The sequence below is a fragment of the Stomoxys calcitrans genome, chromosome 5, assembly GCF_963082655.1.
Source record: "Stomoxys calcitrans chromosome 5, idStoCalc2.1, whole genome shotgun sequence".
Taxonomy (NCBI): Eukaryota; Metazoa; Arthropoda; class Insecta; order Diptera; family Muscidae; genus Stomoxys; species Stomoxys calcitrans.
Genome location: NC_081556.1, coordinates 79,031,775 through 79,051,243, shown reverse-complemented (window position 1 = coordinate 79,051,243; position 19,469 = coordinate 79,031,775). Strand labels below are relative to the sequence as shown.

Here is a 19,469-nt window from a genome sequence, read left to right as displayed (position 1 = left end):
TCACACGGCAAATAAATAATCTTGTCCAAGTCGTCTTCTAAGTAGTCTTCCGTATTTTATCCAGTTGGCTTTCAACTTTTTTCGGAAGTTTATCGGATTTGGCGCCGGCCGCGCTATTCTAAACCTAATGCGGCGATGGTCAGAACCTCATCGATTAGATTTTCCGAACATATAATAACATCTTAATTCTCCTATCTAAGCCTATTAACAAAGGTAGCGGTGTTATCAATATTAAGTTTTATTAGGTCGTTAGTATTCAAGAATGCTGCCAGGGCTTGGCCCCGCTTAATAATGTTGGTACTACCCCACGAAATTTGGTGAGAGTTCGCAACGCTACCTCATTTCCTGTCTGTTTTGCTTTCCTCACCAGCCGTTGCAGCTTCGGCGTGGTGGCGTTGTCGGAGAGTCGAAAGACAGATAAAATACTACCAGGTATGCTCCAACGTCTCCCTGTCTCATCGCTGTTGCATCCGACGCTGACAACTCTGGGAAAAATATTAATTGATATTTTTATGACAAATAATGCAAATCCTCCTCTGAGAACCAGATAGTTAGCATAGAATTATTAGTAGTTGATGCGGTTCAGTCCAGAAACTTTGTTCCAGGTCGTCCATGGCTCCTCAATTAAGGAAATATGAATTTTGGATGACCTCAATCATTGGGCATCTAGTAAATGAGCTTCTTGGAAGTGGGTGATGATCTCAACGTCGGCTCCCTATTCGTTAGGCTGCATTGAGATTCGTGACACTGCACTGCCTAATGTTTCAAAATTAGGATTTTTGCCTATCTTAGTTTTTCAAGATTTGGGTAAATAGCCTTCTTAGGAGTGGGTGATGGTCTCATTGTCGGCACCCTGTCTGTTACGCTGCATTGAGTTTCCCGTCCCTGTACTGTCTGATGTTTCAATTTTAGAAACTTTGCCTAGCCTAGTCCTCCGAATCTTGAGAAAGTTGGTGATGGTTCCATCGTGGGGTCCCTGTTCGTTGATTTGCATTGAGTCTCTCTCCCTACACTGCCTAATGTTTTAAAATTAGGACCTTTGATTATCCTAATGTTTCCAATATTGAGAAAGTCGGTGATGGTCTCGTCGTCGTCCCCCTTTTCGTTAGGCGGCATTAACTCCCCTGCCACTGCACTGCCCGATGTCTTAATATGACGATCTTTGCTTATCCAAACTTAAGACCTTGGTTCCATGGCCTTTAGTCTTAGCCAAATCGTCACGGAGACTTGATCAATGTTGATCAATATTTGTAGAGATGGGTTTCTACCGGATGAATACCCAATTCTAGCGTATTTATAAATTTTCAGATATTTTGGTAATGAAATCATTTTCCAAAAAATGTTTGATGCATTCTCTGTATATAAACCTGACCCTCTGATCTCATAAAATCGGAACTTAGTTATATAAAGCCGACATATAGACCGATATCCAGCCTTGAGACAATAAATTGGTTATTTTCCTTCGTTTATCGATGAAATTAGGCACAGTGAGTTTTGGAAGATCCCTACCCATTCCTAGGAACTATGGTCCAGATCGGATCATATTTAGATATAGCTACCCTTTAGACCGACCGCCCGATCTCCCGATATAGAGTACAAAGGCCGTAAAATACCAAGTTATTACCCAATTTCGATGAAAATTGACACAGTGAGTTCTGGTAGACCGCTACACATTCCTGTCAAATGTGATCGAGATCGGACCATATTTGGATATAGCTGCCATATAGACCGATCTCCCAATATAGTGCAATGAGTGTATAAAAGAAGCAATTTTTTCCCGATTTCGATGAAATTTGGCCCATTAAGTTCTGTTAAACCCCTACACCTATCTCTATCTATTTGTAATAGAACCCTACGGTCTGCAGCCGGTCAATATCCGATTGTATGAGTTAGCTCAAGACCGAATAAACGTGAAAATTATCATTAAAAACAAAGTAAATTCTGATAAGTTTTTACTGTAAAAAATGTACTTGTTTATTATTTTATACCTAAGAAAAATAGATTTTGATGCCTTTGACAGAAGTAATATAGGAACCATCAAATGCGAAAAGACACTAAAATAGTTTCCAAAAATCTCAATCCCCAGAATTTTAAGAAAATTTATTGTTTGAGTTTTGGAGTTTTGTAAAACTGCTGACTTTTGACAAGACAATTTCTACCCAAAATATGACCTTATTTGACAAGAAAGTTTCTATTTAACAAGTTTCATTCGTCCATTTTGGGTCAATCGAAACAACATTCCGGTAATTTGACCCTAGCCTGAGCTTAAGGTCTAAGACAGCTCTATTTTTAGGTATCTTTCTATTCATTCTATTTATTGGCCCTGGGGCGTATGATTAATATTCGATAATTATACAATAGTTGTATAAACCATACGTCATACGCCACCTTGATCACCTATATATGTCACATGTCAAAATTCTTGGCATCACATATTTTGCAAATCAAATATGGGTGTTACAAACTTGATGCCATCTCTTTTTCCTGTGGAACATAGCCATGGACTTACCATGAATTTTTGGGATACAATATGAGAAATCCATATAATCCATATTACAATACTGTTAATACGTTAGCCTCTTTCTTTTCTATGTCGATCGGTTGCTCTTCTGGGCTTCTTTTCACGATCTATATCGACGTATTTCGACAGCATTTATTTTTGATGACTTATTAGCTCTTATGACTTTGATGTATCCGTTTATACATCGAATTTCTTCCCTTTTTGCTCGATTTGCAGTTTAAACTAATTTTAATTAAAACAGGCTATAATATTGATTGACAATCCCATCCTAGGATAATGCCTTACATATGTATGGAGGAATATGTACTTTCATACCAATGTACGCACCCATTGTTGAGATCGCGAATATTCTAGCAAGTGGCATAAAACCAAGATCTTGTCATTCGATGTTATTAATTGTGAAGAAAACGGAAGTAATTCGTGAAATTACAAAATCATTGTTGTAAGGCTCTTTCGAGCAAGCAGCAGCGGCGGCAGAAAAACACCCCATAAGAATAATAAATACAAAAACAAAAAACAAAAGCAAAAGAGCATGCATGAAATGAAAACAATAACAACAGCGACGCTTTCGTTGACAGTGGCGGCAGCTGAGGAGAGCAAAGGTTTGCGAGTTCGTTTTTTTGCAAATGTGCGTATGCGAAGCTTGTAAAAAAACAACAGCAAAAACAATGGCAATAATGACAAACACTTAAGCCTACTTGAGTCACATATGTGTGTATGCACATATGTGGTGCTATGCATACACCTACTTGTGACAGCTTGGATGTTTTTTGTTTTGTTTTTGCAATGCCCCACCAGACTTCAAAGCACCTCTCTCGCTATAGGTGCCTCAATGACAAACGCCGTTAAAACTACAACAACAAAAAGATGCAAGCAGCAAAGAGGACGACGACGTTATCGTATGCGGCAATATCCGACCAGCTGACGAAGGAAGCCGATTGATTAATCTGAGTGAATAACAAACGTACAACACACACACACACACACACACACACATACATGTATATGACGATTCGTCTGAGCAACCCAAAGAGGCAGCAAACAAACGAAGGTGGCGAACGCATATGAGCGCGCGCAAACAACAAAACCCCAAAAATACAAATACCATACCAAAACCAATCGGCAGCGATAATGACAAAAACAACAACGCCACCAATAACATTTAACGACAAAAACACATCAACGAAAGCAGAGGGTATTTAACCGACCTCAAATCAATTTGCAATTTCAGTCTATCTCCGTGTTGCAACGTTGCATGAACTTCGTGCGAATTTTCATAACCAACCCCCTCTCGAAACTAAAGCTCACCCATTCAAAGCGGAAAGAATTTAACGGAAATTTGAATTTTGAAACTTCTCAACAAACCAAAACAAAAAATGGAAAATGTAAATAAATAGAACTTACATATCATAAGTCAATACAGCAATTGTGAAAAGAACAGAATAAAGTGCAGTGCATTGAAAACAATAACCAGAAAAATAAATACAAAACAGAAAAGGAAGAAGAGAAGAAAAGGTTAAATCACTGATTAACCAGCAACCTTAAATACGTGTTTGAAATACAAACAAATTCTGCAAAGGCAGCAAAAACGCAAACAGTTTAAGTCAATCAAAACCAAAAATAGGTGATCGCCGACATATGGCCCCAAGAGGTGGTGCCCAGTGCTTGCTGACTGACTAGTTGTTATATTATCTAAGAGTTGTGACAAATTGGTGCGTGCGAGTTAAGCATTAAGTGGCCTAAAAACTAAAACACCGCGGTGTTTAAACTACTACGGGCGACAAACACGCCGTCTGCATGCAATGATCTAAAAATATTGTTTTTATTGTTTGTTAGGGTAGTAGTAAGCCGTAAAAAGTTAAATGAAATCAAAAGTGTAGACATGCTAAAACCAGTTGCAATTTCAAGCACGTTCACTTAGCCAAGTTAAAAACAAATCACAGCGCATCGGTAACATCCATCCATCCATCTATCCAGCACAGGCATTCGAATTACTCGTTTGTCGCTTCCTCACCCCAGAAAGACTTTGAAGCTCTCTAAAGACAGACATCGAGAGAGAGAGAGAGCGGATTACAACACAACTCGAGCGACAAGTAACAAAAAAAAAAACACAAAAAACAATATTCATCATTAAAATTCAAAAACCAGAAAAACGCCAAACATTTATCGTTATAACGTAATAAACCATCGATCAATGAACGCTGAACGTTCAATGAACGTTGCCGCTAAAGAATTGCTTAGTGTCTAAATTGGTGTTTTTTAACGACAATTCCCAATAATAAAGAAGAAGAAGAAGAGGAAGAAAAAACATACACGAAAGTGCAATCCACCAAATAGATTCAGTGTTTGAGGGAGAAACAAAAAAACAAAGAAGAGAGTGTCACACAACAACAGTTCATAGTAAAAGTGACGTAGAGTGAAAGAGTGCGCGGTGTCGCGTCTACGTTCGACATAGAAACAGACATTACCGTTGTAGCCACGACCTTGAAACATTAAAAAGGCCACACCACAACGAACCAACACTTTGACAAGCGGCCGACAATTGTGCGCTGGGGCGCCATCTAGAAAGTGAAAGTGAACAAATCTTCAATGTTTGTCGTATTGGGTTTCCCACACAGTGATTTGAGGTTGCAATAGCAGCCGTTGTAAACTTTACGAAAAACTTTTTTCAAACTTCACGATCTAGACGCTTTTTTGTTGGAGTGCAAGGCAACAATTGCTTTGATGTTTGGTTCACACAAAATCTGCAAGACGAAACTCTCAAAATCAACTCAAACAATCGAGTGAACACGAGAAAAAAGTAGCAGAAATTGAACAAGTTTTTAATGCAAGCACGAACCCATTTGCCAGCCATCAAAAAAGCCATTAGTCCGAAGACTTCACTCTATTTTACTCTACACCATTCACTATTATTCCTCGTGCGCTGCCAGCTGTAACTCTGCCTCAATTGTACTGAAGTTCAAGTTTGAATTTGGCAAAGCAAAATCTACAAAAATCGACGAGCACACCAAACAATTATTTATTAATCAAAAAAGGAAAAAAAACTAAGCGAAGTAGTTTTGCAAGACAACAAACAACAAAAAAGGATTGCAAAATTTTTACAACACTGTTTCTCATAGAAACGATTAGGAATTTTTTAAATTTTAAAATGAGTGATCAGGAAAATCCTTCCTCCGCCCCAACTCAACCGCCTCCTAGCATGCCTAAGGCAGAGGAGATAATAGATCTTACTAAAGCGGAGGGCACTCCAAATGCCAATGACTCGGATGATCAGTGGCCTGCTGGTATGGATGCTGATGTCTGCGAGATTCGCAGTCAGCACATTACGAACGGCCATACATTCGTGGTGACCACAGTTCGTACGGAAACCACTACGGTGTCCTCAAGCAGCTCCAGCGTTGAAGCTGGCAAGCAGCACTCAGAGGATGATCTTAAAGCGGTGCCTATCGCGATTAAGGAGAAGCCCCGCGAAGAAGAGGATATGGAGAAACCTTGCTCTAGCAGTTCCTGTTCATCCCCAGAACATAGTACCAAAGCAGTAGTACCTCTATCCTCGTCGTTGCCCTCAAAACTCTTGAGGTTCCATGCCAAACGCTCGGCTCAAGCCTTATTGCAGCAATTGGATTCTCAGACACAATCCTTGGACTCACAATTTGGCAGTGATGAGGGCATGCCAGGAGCCTGCAGCGATGATGACAATAGCATAGAGGCTTCAGCGCCACCCATGTCGCCACCACCCCCTCGTAATTCACCCTCGGAAAATGGTGATGAAAAAATCGATGTTGGCATGGGCTCTTCCATTGAAGGCTCTGAAGAATCTGAGGAAGATGATGAGCTGAAACCTCTGGCTGTGGACAACCACGTGCTGCATGATATCGATTTGACATCACCCTCAACTTTAACTTCCATTTCCGGTGATTGCAGCACTATAACCTCTTGCAACACCACCACAACCGCAGTATTAAGTGAGGCTAATCTAGAAAAATTCCGCAAAAATCATCAACCTGGATCTCATCACCATCCCCATATGGATAACATTTACTTGCATCCGAACTTTAAATATGAACAAGCCTCGAATAGTGAAGTCGCAAATACTTCAAGCATTGCCGCCGACCAAAAACGAGTACACCGTTCATTTTTGACCATGAAGAAGAGTTCGAGTCAAGAAGCTCCCGTTGAGGTAGCCAACTCCGTGGTGTCTCAAGCTACCACAGTATCGGTGGACAATAAATCTCTGGTGAATGAAATCGACACCTTGGATCCCTCTCTCATACCCAGTGACGAGTTGGCAGCTGAAATCACCGAAGCAGTGGAATTCTACTTCTCCAATGAGTCCATACTCAAGGATGCTTTCCTCTTGAAGCATGTCAAACGCAACAAGGAGGGATTTGTAAGTCTCAAATTGGTTTCCAGCTTTAAGCGGGTGCGTCAATTGACCAAAGAATGGAAGGTGGTGGGCAATGCTGTGCGCCGCAAATCTCAGAAAATCGAATTAAACGATGTGGGTACCAAGGTGCGTCGCAGGGAACCCTTGCCCAATTTCGATGAGACCATGCCCTCGCGAACAATTGTGGTATGTGACCTGCCCATGGATAAGCTAACCATAGAGAAGGTTTCCGATTTGTTCTCGAAATGTGGAGAAATTGCCTTGATACGAATTCTCAAGCCAGGCATGGCCATACCCGTAGATGTGCGCCAATTCATGAATAAATACCCCGAAATGCAGCAGAAGGAATGTGCTCTAGTCGAATATTTGGAGTCGGCTTCGGCCCGAGAGGCTCGCAATCTACAGGGCCCCTTTAAGGTCTTCGAAATGGTGGCACCCAAAAAGAAGACCGGCAAGAAAGCTGTCATTCAAGTCACCGCCCCTGTGGTGCGTATGGTCGAAAACTATCGTTACTTCAATGACCACAACTATGAACGTACACGCGGTGGCAGTTTCAGTGGCAGCGCCATGCCCCACGAATTTGACTTACGCTACCGCTTGAAGCGCAACAATTCCGATTTTACACCCAAAACCTATGCTACGGATGTGCAGAATACTTATGTTAGCGGAGGGGGTGTAGGAGGTGGAGCTACTACCAATCCTTATCACCACGCCCCTGCTCATTACAATGGGGCTCATCGCGGCAGTTTCCCAAGTGAACAACAGTACCAACATCAACCAACTGCTCCGACATACCATCATCACCATTATCAACCCAGGGGCAGCATCAGCCAGGAGGTTGGACCCCAAAGTCCCATTTCGCCAGGCAACAATCAGAACTTCTTTGCCTACAATCCAAGGCGTTATAGCAACACCTCAACCATTTCGGCTAGCACAGCTAATATGGAGCCATCGAAACCAATGCATCAACATGTCACAAACGTGCCAGCTGGCGGTGGCTCAGGTCACAATTTACAAAGACGTCTCTCCAATTGTTCCCAAGAAGGCGGCTATGCCGATGTGGTACGACGCACTTCGAATTGTTCAGACAACGCACCATCACGACGTGACTCCAATTGTTCGGACAATTGTCCTTGCTCAAGGCGCATATCAGACTATGGCCAGACCAATGAGGCATACCGCAAGTCATCGCTGGGCTCGATGGGCAGCAACAGTGAACGACGCTTCTCCAATGGTTCTATGCAATTCGAGAGAACCTTCTCGAATGCAAGTGATTTAAATAATGCCACCACGACCACCAATAACGGTGGTAGCAGCAATGGCAATAGTTATCATCGCCGCATGTCCAACGATTTCAACTTGGATCGTAAGCAGTCTCTGGATACCCAACCGGGCACACCCTATGAAGATCCCAGTGTGGGTGGCGGCGGTGGTGGCTACAATGTTTTTCCCCGCCGCTATTCCAATAACTTCAATAACATTAGCAGTAAATTGGCTCAATACGATAATGCCCAGTACATCAATGGACGCCGTATTTCCACTGATTCTGGTTACGATCGCCGCTTCTCGTTCGGCTCAGAGTATGAGGGCTCACCACGGTCACGTACCGGTAGTTTCTTGAACAACTATAAGCACAGCGGAGCCTCAGATAGTTTTGATGGCCAGCCGCGTTCACGCACCGGTAGTTTCATAGATGGCTCGCCACGTTCACGCTCCGGCTCGTTTGCTACGCGAGCCGCCGAACACTTGGTGCGCACTCCCATCGGCCCGGATGGCAGCAAGGGTTTCGGTTTTCGAGGACGTAAAATTGAGCAGACAATAGGACCGGCGTGAGAGGCCGAATCGCATTGGGGAAGCCTGGGGATTTTTAGGGATAGGTAAGATAAAATGGTAAGAATATAAAAAAATCGACATATAGTTTTTTAAGCAACGAAAGTGTTCATGTTTGTGCGTGCGTGTATTAATCAGGAGACTAGAAGAAGTTAAAAATAACAATGGCTGTAAATTCCTCGTATCCCTCCCTCAGAAATATCCATTTTCACACGTGTTTATGGACTATGTGCGCTCTGCATATATTGTTATAAACATTTTTTCTCCATCTCTCTCTGAGGGGAAATTGCAGTGTTTAGTTTTAATTTTTATTTGTAATTTTTAAGATTTCTTGGTAGTTCCGTAATTAGTATGTATTTACCAACTAAGACCTCAATTGGCAAATATACAGACGGTGAAAGTGCATTGATAGAATTCGACTGAATGAATCAAAAAAAGAAAGAAAGAAGATTTTCCAATTAGTTTTTTTTTGGAATTGTATTATCAAAAACATGCGTAAGGTGACAAAAATTGTTTAGAACATCTCAGGTATTAGTGTTTATAATGAAAATTGGTTCCCAGCAACAACGAAATTCTTTAAGGTTTATAATGAGCAATTTTAGAGTAGAGTATGATAGTCCAAAATTTTCTATAACTTTTTATGGGAATATTTTTTTTTTTAATAATTTTTGATAAATATAAGATATGAGAAAAATCTAAATATAGCTAAGCAGTCTTAAAATATTTTTAACTTCAGAATATGGTTTAATAGAAAAAATATGAATATTAACGTTATTAGGTATAATACACCAATTTTCAGTCAGTTCTAATCAGAATTTAAGGCTTGGGAAATCGGTTTATTTGGAAGGCATTTGAATTAACGGTTCTATGTAGACCGTAGTTGATATAAAGCTGGTAAGTGAAATACACTTCCCATGCCAACAATTCAGAAATCTAACTATGAAATGGTTTAGAATATTAGGTGGATCTAAATGATCCATTTGCATTAAAATTAAACAAGTTTTAAAGCATTAAGTTCGTCGAACTTTGGTTAACCACTATCATAGATATATATATATATATATATATATATATATATATATATATACAGGGTGGCTGATGAAAGCCGCTACCAAAAAAAAATGTAATAACTTTTTTTCTATTTAATAATAATAATTTAATAATTAATTTAATTAATTAATTAATTAATTTAATTAATAATAATTTAATAATTAATTTAATAATTTAATTTAACATGAATAAAAGAAAAATGTATTCCATACACCGAAAAAAAAATGTAGCAATATTCATCATTGTAGCAATATTCATCAGCCACCCTGTATATATATATATATATATTATCCCATTTTATTATAACCCTACTATAGCCACTTTAATATTTAAATATTGACCTATCAGGATCATATTTGATTCAGGTGGTCTTGTTTAACGCACTGTTCTAAATTTCACCGAAATCGGATAATAAATACGGTTTTTATGGGCTTAAGTCCCAAAATTGCCAGATCTGTCTATATGACAACTAAGTCCAAATATGTTCCGATCTGAACAATATTCAATTCGGATATTGACGGGTCTAATAAAACTCCCTTTACCCAATTCCAGCCTAATCGGTTAATAAATGCGCCTATTATAGGCTCATGACCTTAAATGCACAGGTCGGTCTATATGGCAGCTACCAACCCTACCCAAATATAGTCCGATTTGGCCCATTCAAGAACTTAATCTGCGTATAGAAGAAACATGAGTCTGTGCCTTAATCGGTAGATCGGTCTATATGCCAACTACGTGTAAATATAGTGTAACTCACCTTTCCAAATTATGGCGAAATCGGGTAATAAATGCACCTGTCATGGGCTTAAGACCCTATATAAACATACCGTCATGTATAGACGGACGGACGGACAGCCGGATAGACTCGTGGACATCGTTAAACTGTCTTAGAATTTTACGACAACCAGAAATGCAAACGGAATACTAAATGAATACATCCCCTATCCTATAGTGGTGGGTATAAAAAAGTGTATATGCAAAATTTCAAATTGTTGACGTTTTTCATTAGAACGCTATTATTTCAACAGACGGTCGAATGATGGTTGCTCGATTCAGAATGTCAATAAAAACTAGTAAAAATCTTATATATAAAGTTAAATTTGTGTTTGTTTGTTGATCGGTTTGTTTGTTTGTTCCATATAGACTCAAAAACGGCTGAACCGATTACCTTGAAATTTCCACAGATTGTGTATGTTGATCTGGAAGGAAATATAGACTAATTAATATTTTGATATCGGGATGGGGGCGGACCCTCCCCCTTTACCCCAAAAGTACTACCCAAAAATAAAAGTTGACCGATCGGGACAAAACCCTATAAAATTGGTTTATTTGACGATCATGATAATATAGGACTCAAATGAAAGGTATTCGGGAGTAGATTACAAATATGGTCAGGAAGTAGGAATAGGCTTTATAATTTCTTGATAACGGAAGGGGACGGATCCTCCACCGTAACCAAAAAGCACCATCCAAAATCTGAAGTGGACTGATAAAGACAATATGGGTATCAAAGGAAAAGTATGCGGGAGTAGATAACGAATCTGGCATACAAATTCATGTCGAAGTTTAGAAGGTCACCCTTATATTTTGACTAAATTTTAACCGATTTTTTGTTCCAAATAAATAGTGTATGTCCCTAGATCAAGGAAAGTACATTTTGCGATTAACGAAAAAGCATTTGCATACTGTATTTTCATCTTATAGTACATGCACAGACAGGCAGACGGACAAACAAAGTGAAATGTATATACAATAATTTCGTTTACAATTAATTTTTTTATAGATCGATAACACTTTCCATTCTGATCTTTGCTTTCTTATTGAATGGCTTGTTTGTTTTTAGTCTATAGTTATTACAATCCAGACTAGACTATATACAACTACACCTAGTAACAACGAAGAATGATTTTCTTCTTTAAATAATATTTCTTTCCGCATAAATCTATGTTGTTTTTGTAGCAGTGTGTTGTACGCTGGGGCGGCAGTACCAGTCGATGAAGGACTACATTGGGCCCTTCAACCGGCTGTTATAGATCTATTATATTATGATATGTAAAGGTTCAAAATTTGGTGCTGTTCTTAACGGCACGTTTAAATAAATGTGATCCAATAGAAACTTGGTCTACCATTTAGTATGGTATACGAAATTGAAGTTCAGCATTGTCCGCCGACTTTTCACGAGGAAAATTTGATCAAAAATAAACTATCCCTATAGGGTGTTAAAGTATTGAATGTCCAATTACATCCACATAAGCAGAATAGCAACGGGTTTTGCACAAACTGCAATTCAATTGCATTCATAAGGGCACAATAACATTGAACCGTAGTCCAAAATCGGGAGAGATCTCAAAAGTGATGTACATATATAGGTTTCTCGTAACGATTGGGTTTACAAACTCTTTACGCCATTGCTTAACAAATCCGACACCCAGTAAAATAAGTCTCCTGTTTTTAAATTAAAAATTGTTTACCTTGAAAAGATGTACTTCAAAAAATTTTAAAATCTAAGCAATATTTAAGACATTTCCTATATTTTAATGTGCTTTTTTGAACATTTTTGGAGCTAGATATTTTTTTTTTTAAAGGACAAATATGATTAACGTAAATATTTTGTCTGCTGTTATTTCAAATTGTTAAAACTTGATCAAAATGGAAAAAATTAGAAAAAAATATGCCCTATATACATTTCAAATGAAACGATAAGATGGAATATGCAAGTTTTTAAAGAATTTGTAGCATTTTTTAGCTCCAGTCACCATTTTACCATTTGAAAACAGCAGTTTATGTTTGCAGTTTTAGCAAAAAATTGCATCTGTTTAATTTTCAGCAGGCTTTCTGTTGTTTCAGCAAACGTTTTTGCTGTTTCTACTGACAAATTTCTATGAGTGTGAAGAACCATTCGCTTCATTGGCCATCAATGATATGTGTGATTTGTAATGTAGCCTTTGGCCTAACAGGAAGCCAAGATCCATGATTGATTCCACAGTTCAATTCCAATCCAATAATCTGTAAAGCTCGGATTGTAATTTCAATTGATCTGTATGAGTTTGAATGGTTTTAAAGAGTTTAACATCATCTGCATGCATAGGTTCTAGAGATAAAGTGGCAAAGGAAGAATGAATGAAAACAAAATAGGCCCAAAATGACTACCTTGGGTAATACCAGATAGAACATCAATAGTATAAGAACAGAAATATTAAATTTTAAGGATTGAGAACGATTTGAAAGGTAATTTTATCTCCACGCTAGCAATGAATGAAAACACCAGCAAAATCATCATCATCAGCTAAAATCATTGAATATGACATCAGATTGCAAATGATTTCTAAATACCTCGTTTATAGTCAGTTCCAAGAAGTTCATTACAGTTGAATACGATTTCCGGAATCCATGCTGATATCGTGATAAATGTGAAGAGACTGAATGAGACAGTGATGATTTTTTTCAAGAGGTTTAGGAATAGCGCTAAGCTTTGCGATTCCTCTTAACACTGAAAAAATGTTTGTTCTAATTTTAATGACTCGAACCGAAGATGAGAAAACTTAATTTAGAGATGATCAATTTTCCAATTTTCCTTGATATTGAGGATTTTTTATTTTACATGGTAGGTTAATAGATCCTTTACTTTGCGTGTTGTAATAAAAGTCAAGAATCTTAAATGAAGGTTAAATTATTGTTGAAAATAAGAAATTGACTTTGAGAAATAACAATAGTGTACCTTAGTTAAAGACTGAAAAAGAATTTTTCAAACAATAATTGAACAGTCATCTGTAAAGTAAAACAAGAGTCATTGAGCGATCGAAATTTTAAACCGAGGGTCTGTCCGTTAATAAATAAAAAATGTAATTTATTTTTAATCTTTAGTTTAAAGTTTTGGTTCTTGGGCTCGTTTTTGTTGCTAAAATTCTACAAACAAGCAGAAATGTAAAACGATTTTATCCATAATGGACGAAAATGTTTTCGTAATGATTTATATATTGAGAGAACGCTAAACAGGGAATTTGCATAGTGCTTTAGAATATTGCTGGGGATAATATCTGGAATTGGATAGCAGGAATATTTTATATATTTCAAATATTCCAGTACAGTATCAGCTGTTATTAGTGGAACGGATATCGCGATATTACCCTATAAGTTGTAGGAGGGTTCATTATGACTGTTTGGCTTCTGTACTCTTAACTATTCGATTTTTTGTGCTCCTTGATGATTATCACAAGTGAACGAGTGGGAGAGATATAAAACAAAAGAGGTAGAGAGGAATGAAAAGAGATCGCTGACAACACTAGGTCTAACAGAAGCCATGACCTCAAATTAGGAAGTTAAAAATGTAGGATCAAATTCATGTTTAACTTCCCAATACGTTTCATTTGAGTGTTATATTATCTCGTTCAGTCTATATGTCAGCTCTGTTAGATTTTCATGGTGGGGTTTTTCCTCCGATGGTTTTGTTTTGAGTCCGATGCTTTTGACTGACCCGATCGAAGCAAAGTTTTATGTATTTTATTGTTTTTTTTTTTTTTTTTGATTTGGTGTTCGGTAAAATTGTTGCATTATTCTCATTCAGATTATTGAATGAGGGCGGAAGCTTTCACAAAAACAGTATTCTATTTTCAGGGTCCTGGGTTTGAGCCTATACAGAACCGACAGACAGACATGCAAATTAACAAACAACTCTGAATTTTTTATATAAGACCATATGCTGTAGCATTAGACTACATAGAATATGTAGACTAATGCTAGAGTTAATTAAACCCATAAAACTTATTTAATTTAAATTTAGACCAGGCATATTAAAAATCTATTTTATAACGATACTCTACCTTCAACAAAATCTTAAGCAGATATTAGGATTTCTTAAAGAGATCAATACAAACATTACCTATTTTCCTAATTGCACCCATCCAGAATCCCTTTTCACATCTCAAAGTTATTTCCATTTAGTCTCTTTTCTAAATAACCCTCCAAAATATTTCCCTCGTATACTGTTAAGGAAACCTGAAATCCTAAGTTCGAATGGTTAAAGCAAGTACCATTACCTTTTTCCCTTATCCCACCCATCCAGAATCCTTTTCCCATCCCAAAGTCATTCCCATTAAGTCGCTTCTCTAAACAAGCTCCAAAATATTTCCCTTGTATACCATTAAGGAAACTTGGAGATAATCGTCCATGTACATTATTTTAATGTTCCAGTCAGGATATGATAGGATAGATATGATAGGAAAGGAAATGATATGATAGCATAGATTTATTCTTGGGAATTTTCCGTCATTGGAGAGAAATAATGTAATATGTAAAAAAAAATTCAGAAAAGTGAGGATTGAAGGAACTCAATTAGTCCTACGGGAGAAATGGGAGCTCCATCTTTTTATATAGATCGTATACTGTGTGGGTTGTGGAAATTATGGGTGGACCTTATGCAACAAATTTAATTAAAATCAGATTAAAAGGTAGGTTTCTGTACACTCAAGAAGTCAAATTGAATGATCTGTTTTTACAGGCACTAATCCAAATATGAAGCCCATTTTCAATCCCCAACGAATTTACATCAAAAAACAAGTAGCTATCCAAAATGTTACCTTATTCATATAGGAACAATCGTGGTTTAGCTGTGTTTATTGACTTAGAATGTCAAGAAGCACAAAAATGTTTATATTCATACACAATACTATATTTCAATATGAAATCATTCTTGATCATAGAAGAAGATTTAGGATAATAAATAAAATACTGTATTGATCACTAATGTAATTAATCATTTTTATACAATCCACTTACAGAAGTTAATAATTTAACTAATTTTTTCTTCTGTAAGACAACGACAACCTAAAATAAACTGATGATGCTCAACTAATTTCATTGATTAATAAAGACAGACCCTCTATACTGACATTATCGTAGGTATTATACGATTTTATTTTGCAAATTTAAACTAATTATAATACTGGAAACCATGGTAAACAATTTCATCAACAATGGACAATTGGCAGAAAAAGGAAAAAAAAATCGTTTTATAAAATTGGGTTTTTCGTTGGTTTATGTAGACTTTTCTGTGCCACTGTATGTGTTAAACTTTAAATCATTGTGAGAAAATAAAAGAGAAACCACATAAAAATCTTCATATGACCAACATGAAAGTATTTTTCGTAACGGTTTTGCAAAGTTCATCAAGGAAGTCAAGCTGAACATTAAAGATAATATTTCACAGCCGTAGGTAGGATCATACCGAAATTTTTGAAGCAGCAACTTTTAAACAGTGAACTTGCTGTTCTTAATCTGAAAACATTTTGCTATACTAGCAAAAATACTGCTGTTATATTTGCAATTTGTAAAAAACTACGAAAAGTCTATAGACAATATTTGCTAAATGAAAAAAAAAAAATACAACGTATAATGTATCCTATTTCAAATATTTTTTTAAAGTATTTTTTTTCGTAAAAACTAATACGACACACATTGCAATGTCATTATTGAAGGGACTAAAAGAATTATTCATAATTTTTTTGTAGTACTTTGAATCATTTGCAGATGCGAATTTGCCCATGAACATTCCATTAAGGAACAGGGCCATACTTCTCAAATATAATGAGAGGTTTTTACATGGCATAGAACCTCACAAATGTTGCCAGCATTAGCAGGGGATAACCAACGCTGAAAAATGTTCTGATTTTCTTGCCAGGATTCAAACCCAGGTATTCAGTGATGGCGGTGGCATCTTTGAATCATTTTTAAATTCGTTCGGAGACGAATGATTTTTTGTGAGTTTTTTTAATGGTAACAAATTTCAATTCTAACAAGTAAGGACTTAAAATTGAATTTCATTCATGACTTGTTTTTCAATATATTCTCTAGTTTTAGCTATCACAAACAATTAGGAATTTCTTTAAAGAAATAATTACTAACACCACTTGTGAAATGCAATACATTTACAATTTTTAAATGCAAGATTAACTTCATATTATAAGCATTGTTTCTCATAAAACTTAACAACTAGCGTGACAATTTTGGAATAGATCACTGCAATTTTCCCTCGAATATTTATATTTTACGATTACGATTATATTACGATTTGTCCCATTTTCATAGATTTTATTGCAACAATATTAAACGTTTAAAATAACATTAAAAATAGGAGATTTAACAATAAAATAGTTGTGAAAATATTTAATGATTCTAAACTAACACTTAAGGTACATATATACAATCGATATTAAGCACATTATTTAGTAAAACATGAAAAACTGTGCCCCCAATTCCAAGATTAAACAAAATCTATTCGCACCTAATTCTTATTATTGGTATTATTTAGAGAATATCGGAATCGTCATATGGTTTACTTAATTGGAATTTATGTTTTTTTTTAAATTTCTTATCATTTGCCTTCTGTTAAATTCTTGGGTTCATCTCATTATTTTGTAGCACAAATAAACGAATTTAAATTGTATTATTATATGCTGTTTGAGTGGTATTACAACCTCAGTTGAGTTTTTTATATAAAACTTTGTTCATTTTTATGAAAATGTTAATTGATTTTACCATCTCTCTTGGAGAAGTATCTCTCAAACTCAATTTCAATGCTGTGATTTCATTTAAATAAAAAAAAATTTCCTACCTTGCCCAACAAAAATTAAAATTGCTTTCGTTTTTACTTCATTATGCGTATAAAGATTTTTCCGCAACAAACTTGATTCAAAGGTGCCAATTTATTTACATAAAAATTTATTTAGCTTAGCCACAGAGAGTTAAGCAATCTCTTTCATGGAACAAAATTTGTATCTCTTATTAAGAAGATTGTTCGAATACTTTATAAGCTTATATAATCTTTTCCATAGTTGTAAAATTGTTTTTGTTGAGTTTCTCTCTTCCTCTCTTTCTTCTGTATCGTTTATTTATATTTGTATAACTTATATATTCTCCTTTTCTTTTTTCTTTTCTTCTCTTTTTAGAGCGTACAACTTTTTGTTTTATTTTATTTAGATTTAAGAGAACATAAATTAAAAATAATTATATATTTTATTGTTATTATATATTATTACTATTATCGTAGAAACTCAAATAAATAAAAAGTAATTATTTTTGTATAGTAAACACTTTGTTAATTAAAATTCAATTATGAAAGGCCTAAAAGATCGTGGATTCACTGTTCGTAAGTAATAATAATTTACAAGTAAGAGCGTGCTAAGTTCAACCGGGCCGAATCTTATAAAACCCTCCACCATGGATCGCATTACTCGAGGTCTTTTCGCGGTATCTCTTTTTAGGCAAACAAAGAATAATGAATAAGAACTGTTATGCTATTGGAGCTGTATCAAGTTATAGTCCTATTCGGACTATAAATGAATTGAATGCTGAACATTGTAAAAGTCATTGTGAATTATTTCAGTCCATTCGAATAAGAATTGCGCCTTGTACGGTCTCAAGAAGCAAAATAGGAAGATCGGTTTATATGGGAGCTGTATTAAGCTATAGATCGATTCAGACCATATTTGACACGTATGTTGAAGGTCATGAGAGAAGTCGCTGCACAAAATTTCTGCCAAATCGGAGGAGAATTGCGCCCTATAAAGGCTCAAGAAGTCAAGACCCAAGATCAGTTTATGTGGCAGCTCTATCAAAACATGAATCGATTTGGCCAATTTACAATCCCAACCGACCTACACCAATGAAAATTATTTGTGCAAAATTTCAAGCGGCTAACTTTACTCCTTCGAAAGTTAGCGTGCTTTCTGTCTGTCGACGGACGGACAGACCGACGAACATGGCTCGATCGACTTAAAATGACATGACGATCAAGAATATGTATACTTTATGGGGTCTCAGACGTATATTTCGAGGTGTTACAAACAGAATGAGGAAATTAGTATACCCCCATCCTATGGTGGAGGGTATAAAAAGCGTGCTATGTTCGGCCAGGCCGAATCTTATATACCTTCTACCATGGATCGCATTTGTCAAGTTTTTTTTCACGATTTGTCTTAATAGGTAGTTGGACAACAAATAGATAAGAATTGCTTTCTGTAGCTCCTCAAGAAATCAAATCGAGCAATAGGTTATGTTTTTAGGTTATGTTACTTAGTACGAATATTGAATGTCATAGTTGAAGTCAATGTGCAAAATTTCAAACAAATCGGATAAGAATTACGCGTTCTAAGGGCTCACAAAGTACATTTGGAAGATCCGTTTATTTGCCAGCTATATCAGGTTATGGGCCGCCAAATCGGGTAAGAAATGGACATAATAGGGTCTCAAGAAGTGCATTCATACTTGGCACGAATTTCGAAGATCATAGTAGAAGTCATTTTAGACAAGTCTGCTAAGAATTGGCACTTTAGGGGCGGTTAATATTATGTAACTAATTTCAGATAATGGACCGTTTCAGACCACGAATTTCTGAGGTCACATTGGAGGTCATTGTGCGAAATTTTAGCCAAATCTGGTAAGAAATTGACACTTTTTGGGCTCAAGAAGTACCTCGGGAGATCTGTTTATATTAGGTTATGGACCTATGCAGACCATACTTGGACCGATTCGGACATAAATATGGAAGGTGATAGAAGATATTACTGTGCGAAATTATCGACAAATCGGGTAAGAATTGCGCCCTCCAGGGCCTAAAGAAGTCATATCGATGGAACGGTTTACATAAGGACTATATTCAAATTTGAACTAATATGGCTTATTTGT

At 36.6% G+C, this 19,469-nt stretch overlaps 1 protein-coding gene across 2 annotated transcripts; it reads left to right on the top strand.

Moving 5' to 3' along the window:
• The first annotated feature begins 3,765 nt into the window (after nucleotides 1-3,765).
• On the top strand, nucleotides 3,766-17,873 carry LOC106089822 (uncharacterized). Of its 2 annotated transcripts, none has more exons than XR_009398360.1 (2): nucleotides 3,766-8,798; nucleotides 17,732-17,873. XR_009398360.1 is itself a non-coding variant. In XM_059369116.1 (2 exons), the coding sequence occupies exon 1, from the start codon at nucleotides 5,670-5,672 to the stop codon at nucleotides 8,739-8,741; it is 3,072 nt and encodes a 1,023-aa protein (XP_059225099.1). In that variant the 5' UTR covers nucleotides 3,766-5,669; the 3' UTR covers nucleotides 8,742-8,785; nucleotides 17,732-17,873. The 2 variants fall into 2 exon arrangements, 1 of the variants encoding a protein (XP_059225099.1); XM_059369116.1 differs by having other exon boundaries at nucleotides 3,766-8,785.
• The last annotated feature ends 1,596 nt before the right edge of the window (nucleotides 17,874-19,469 follow it).

Coding starts and splice junctions, on each gene's coding strand:
- LOC106089822 (XM_059369116.1), top strand. CDS start 5,670: ATGAGTGATCAGGAAAATCCTTCCTCCGCCCCAACTCAACCGCCTCCT.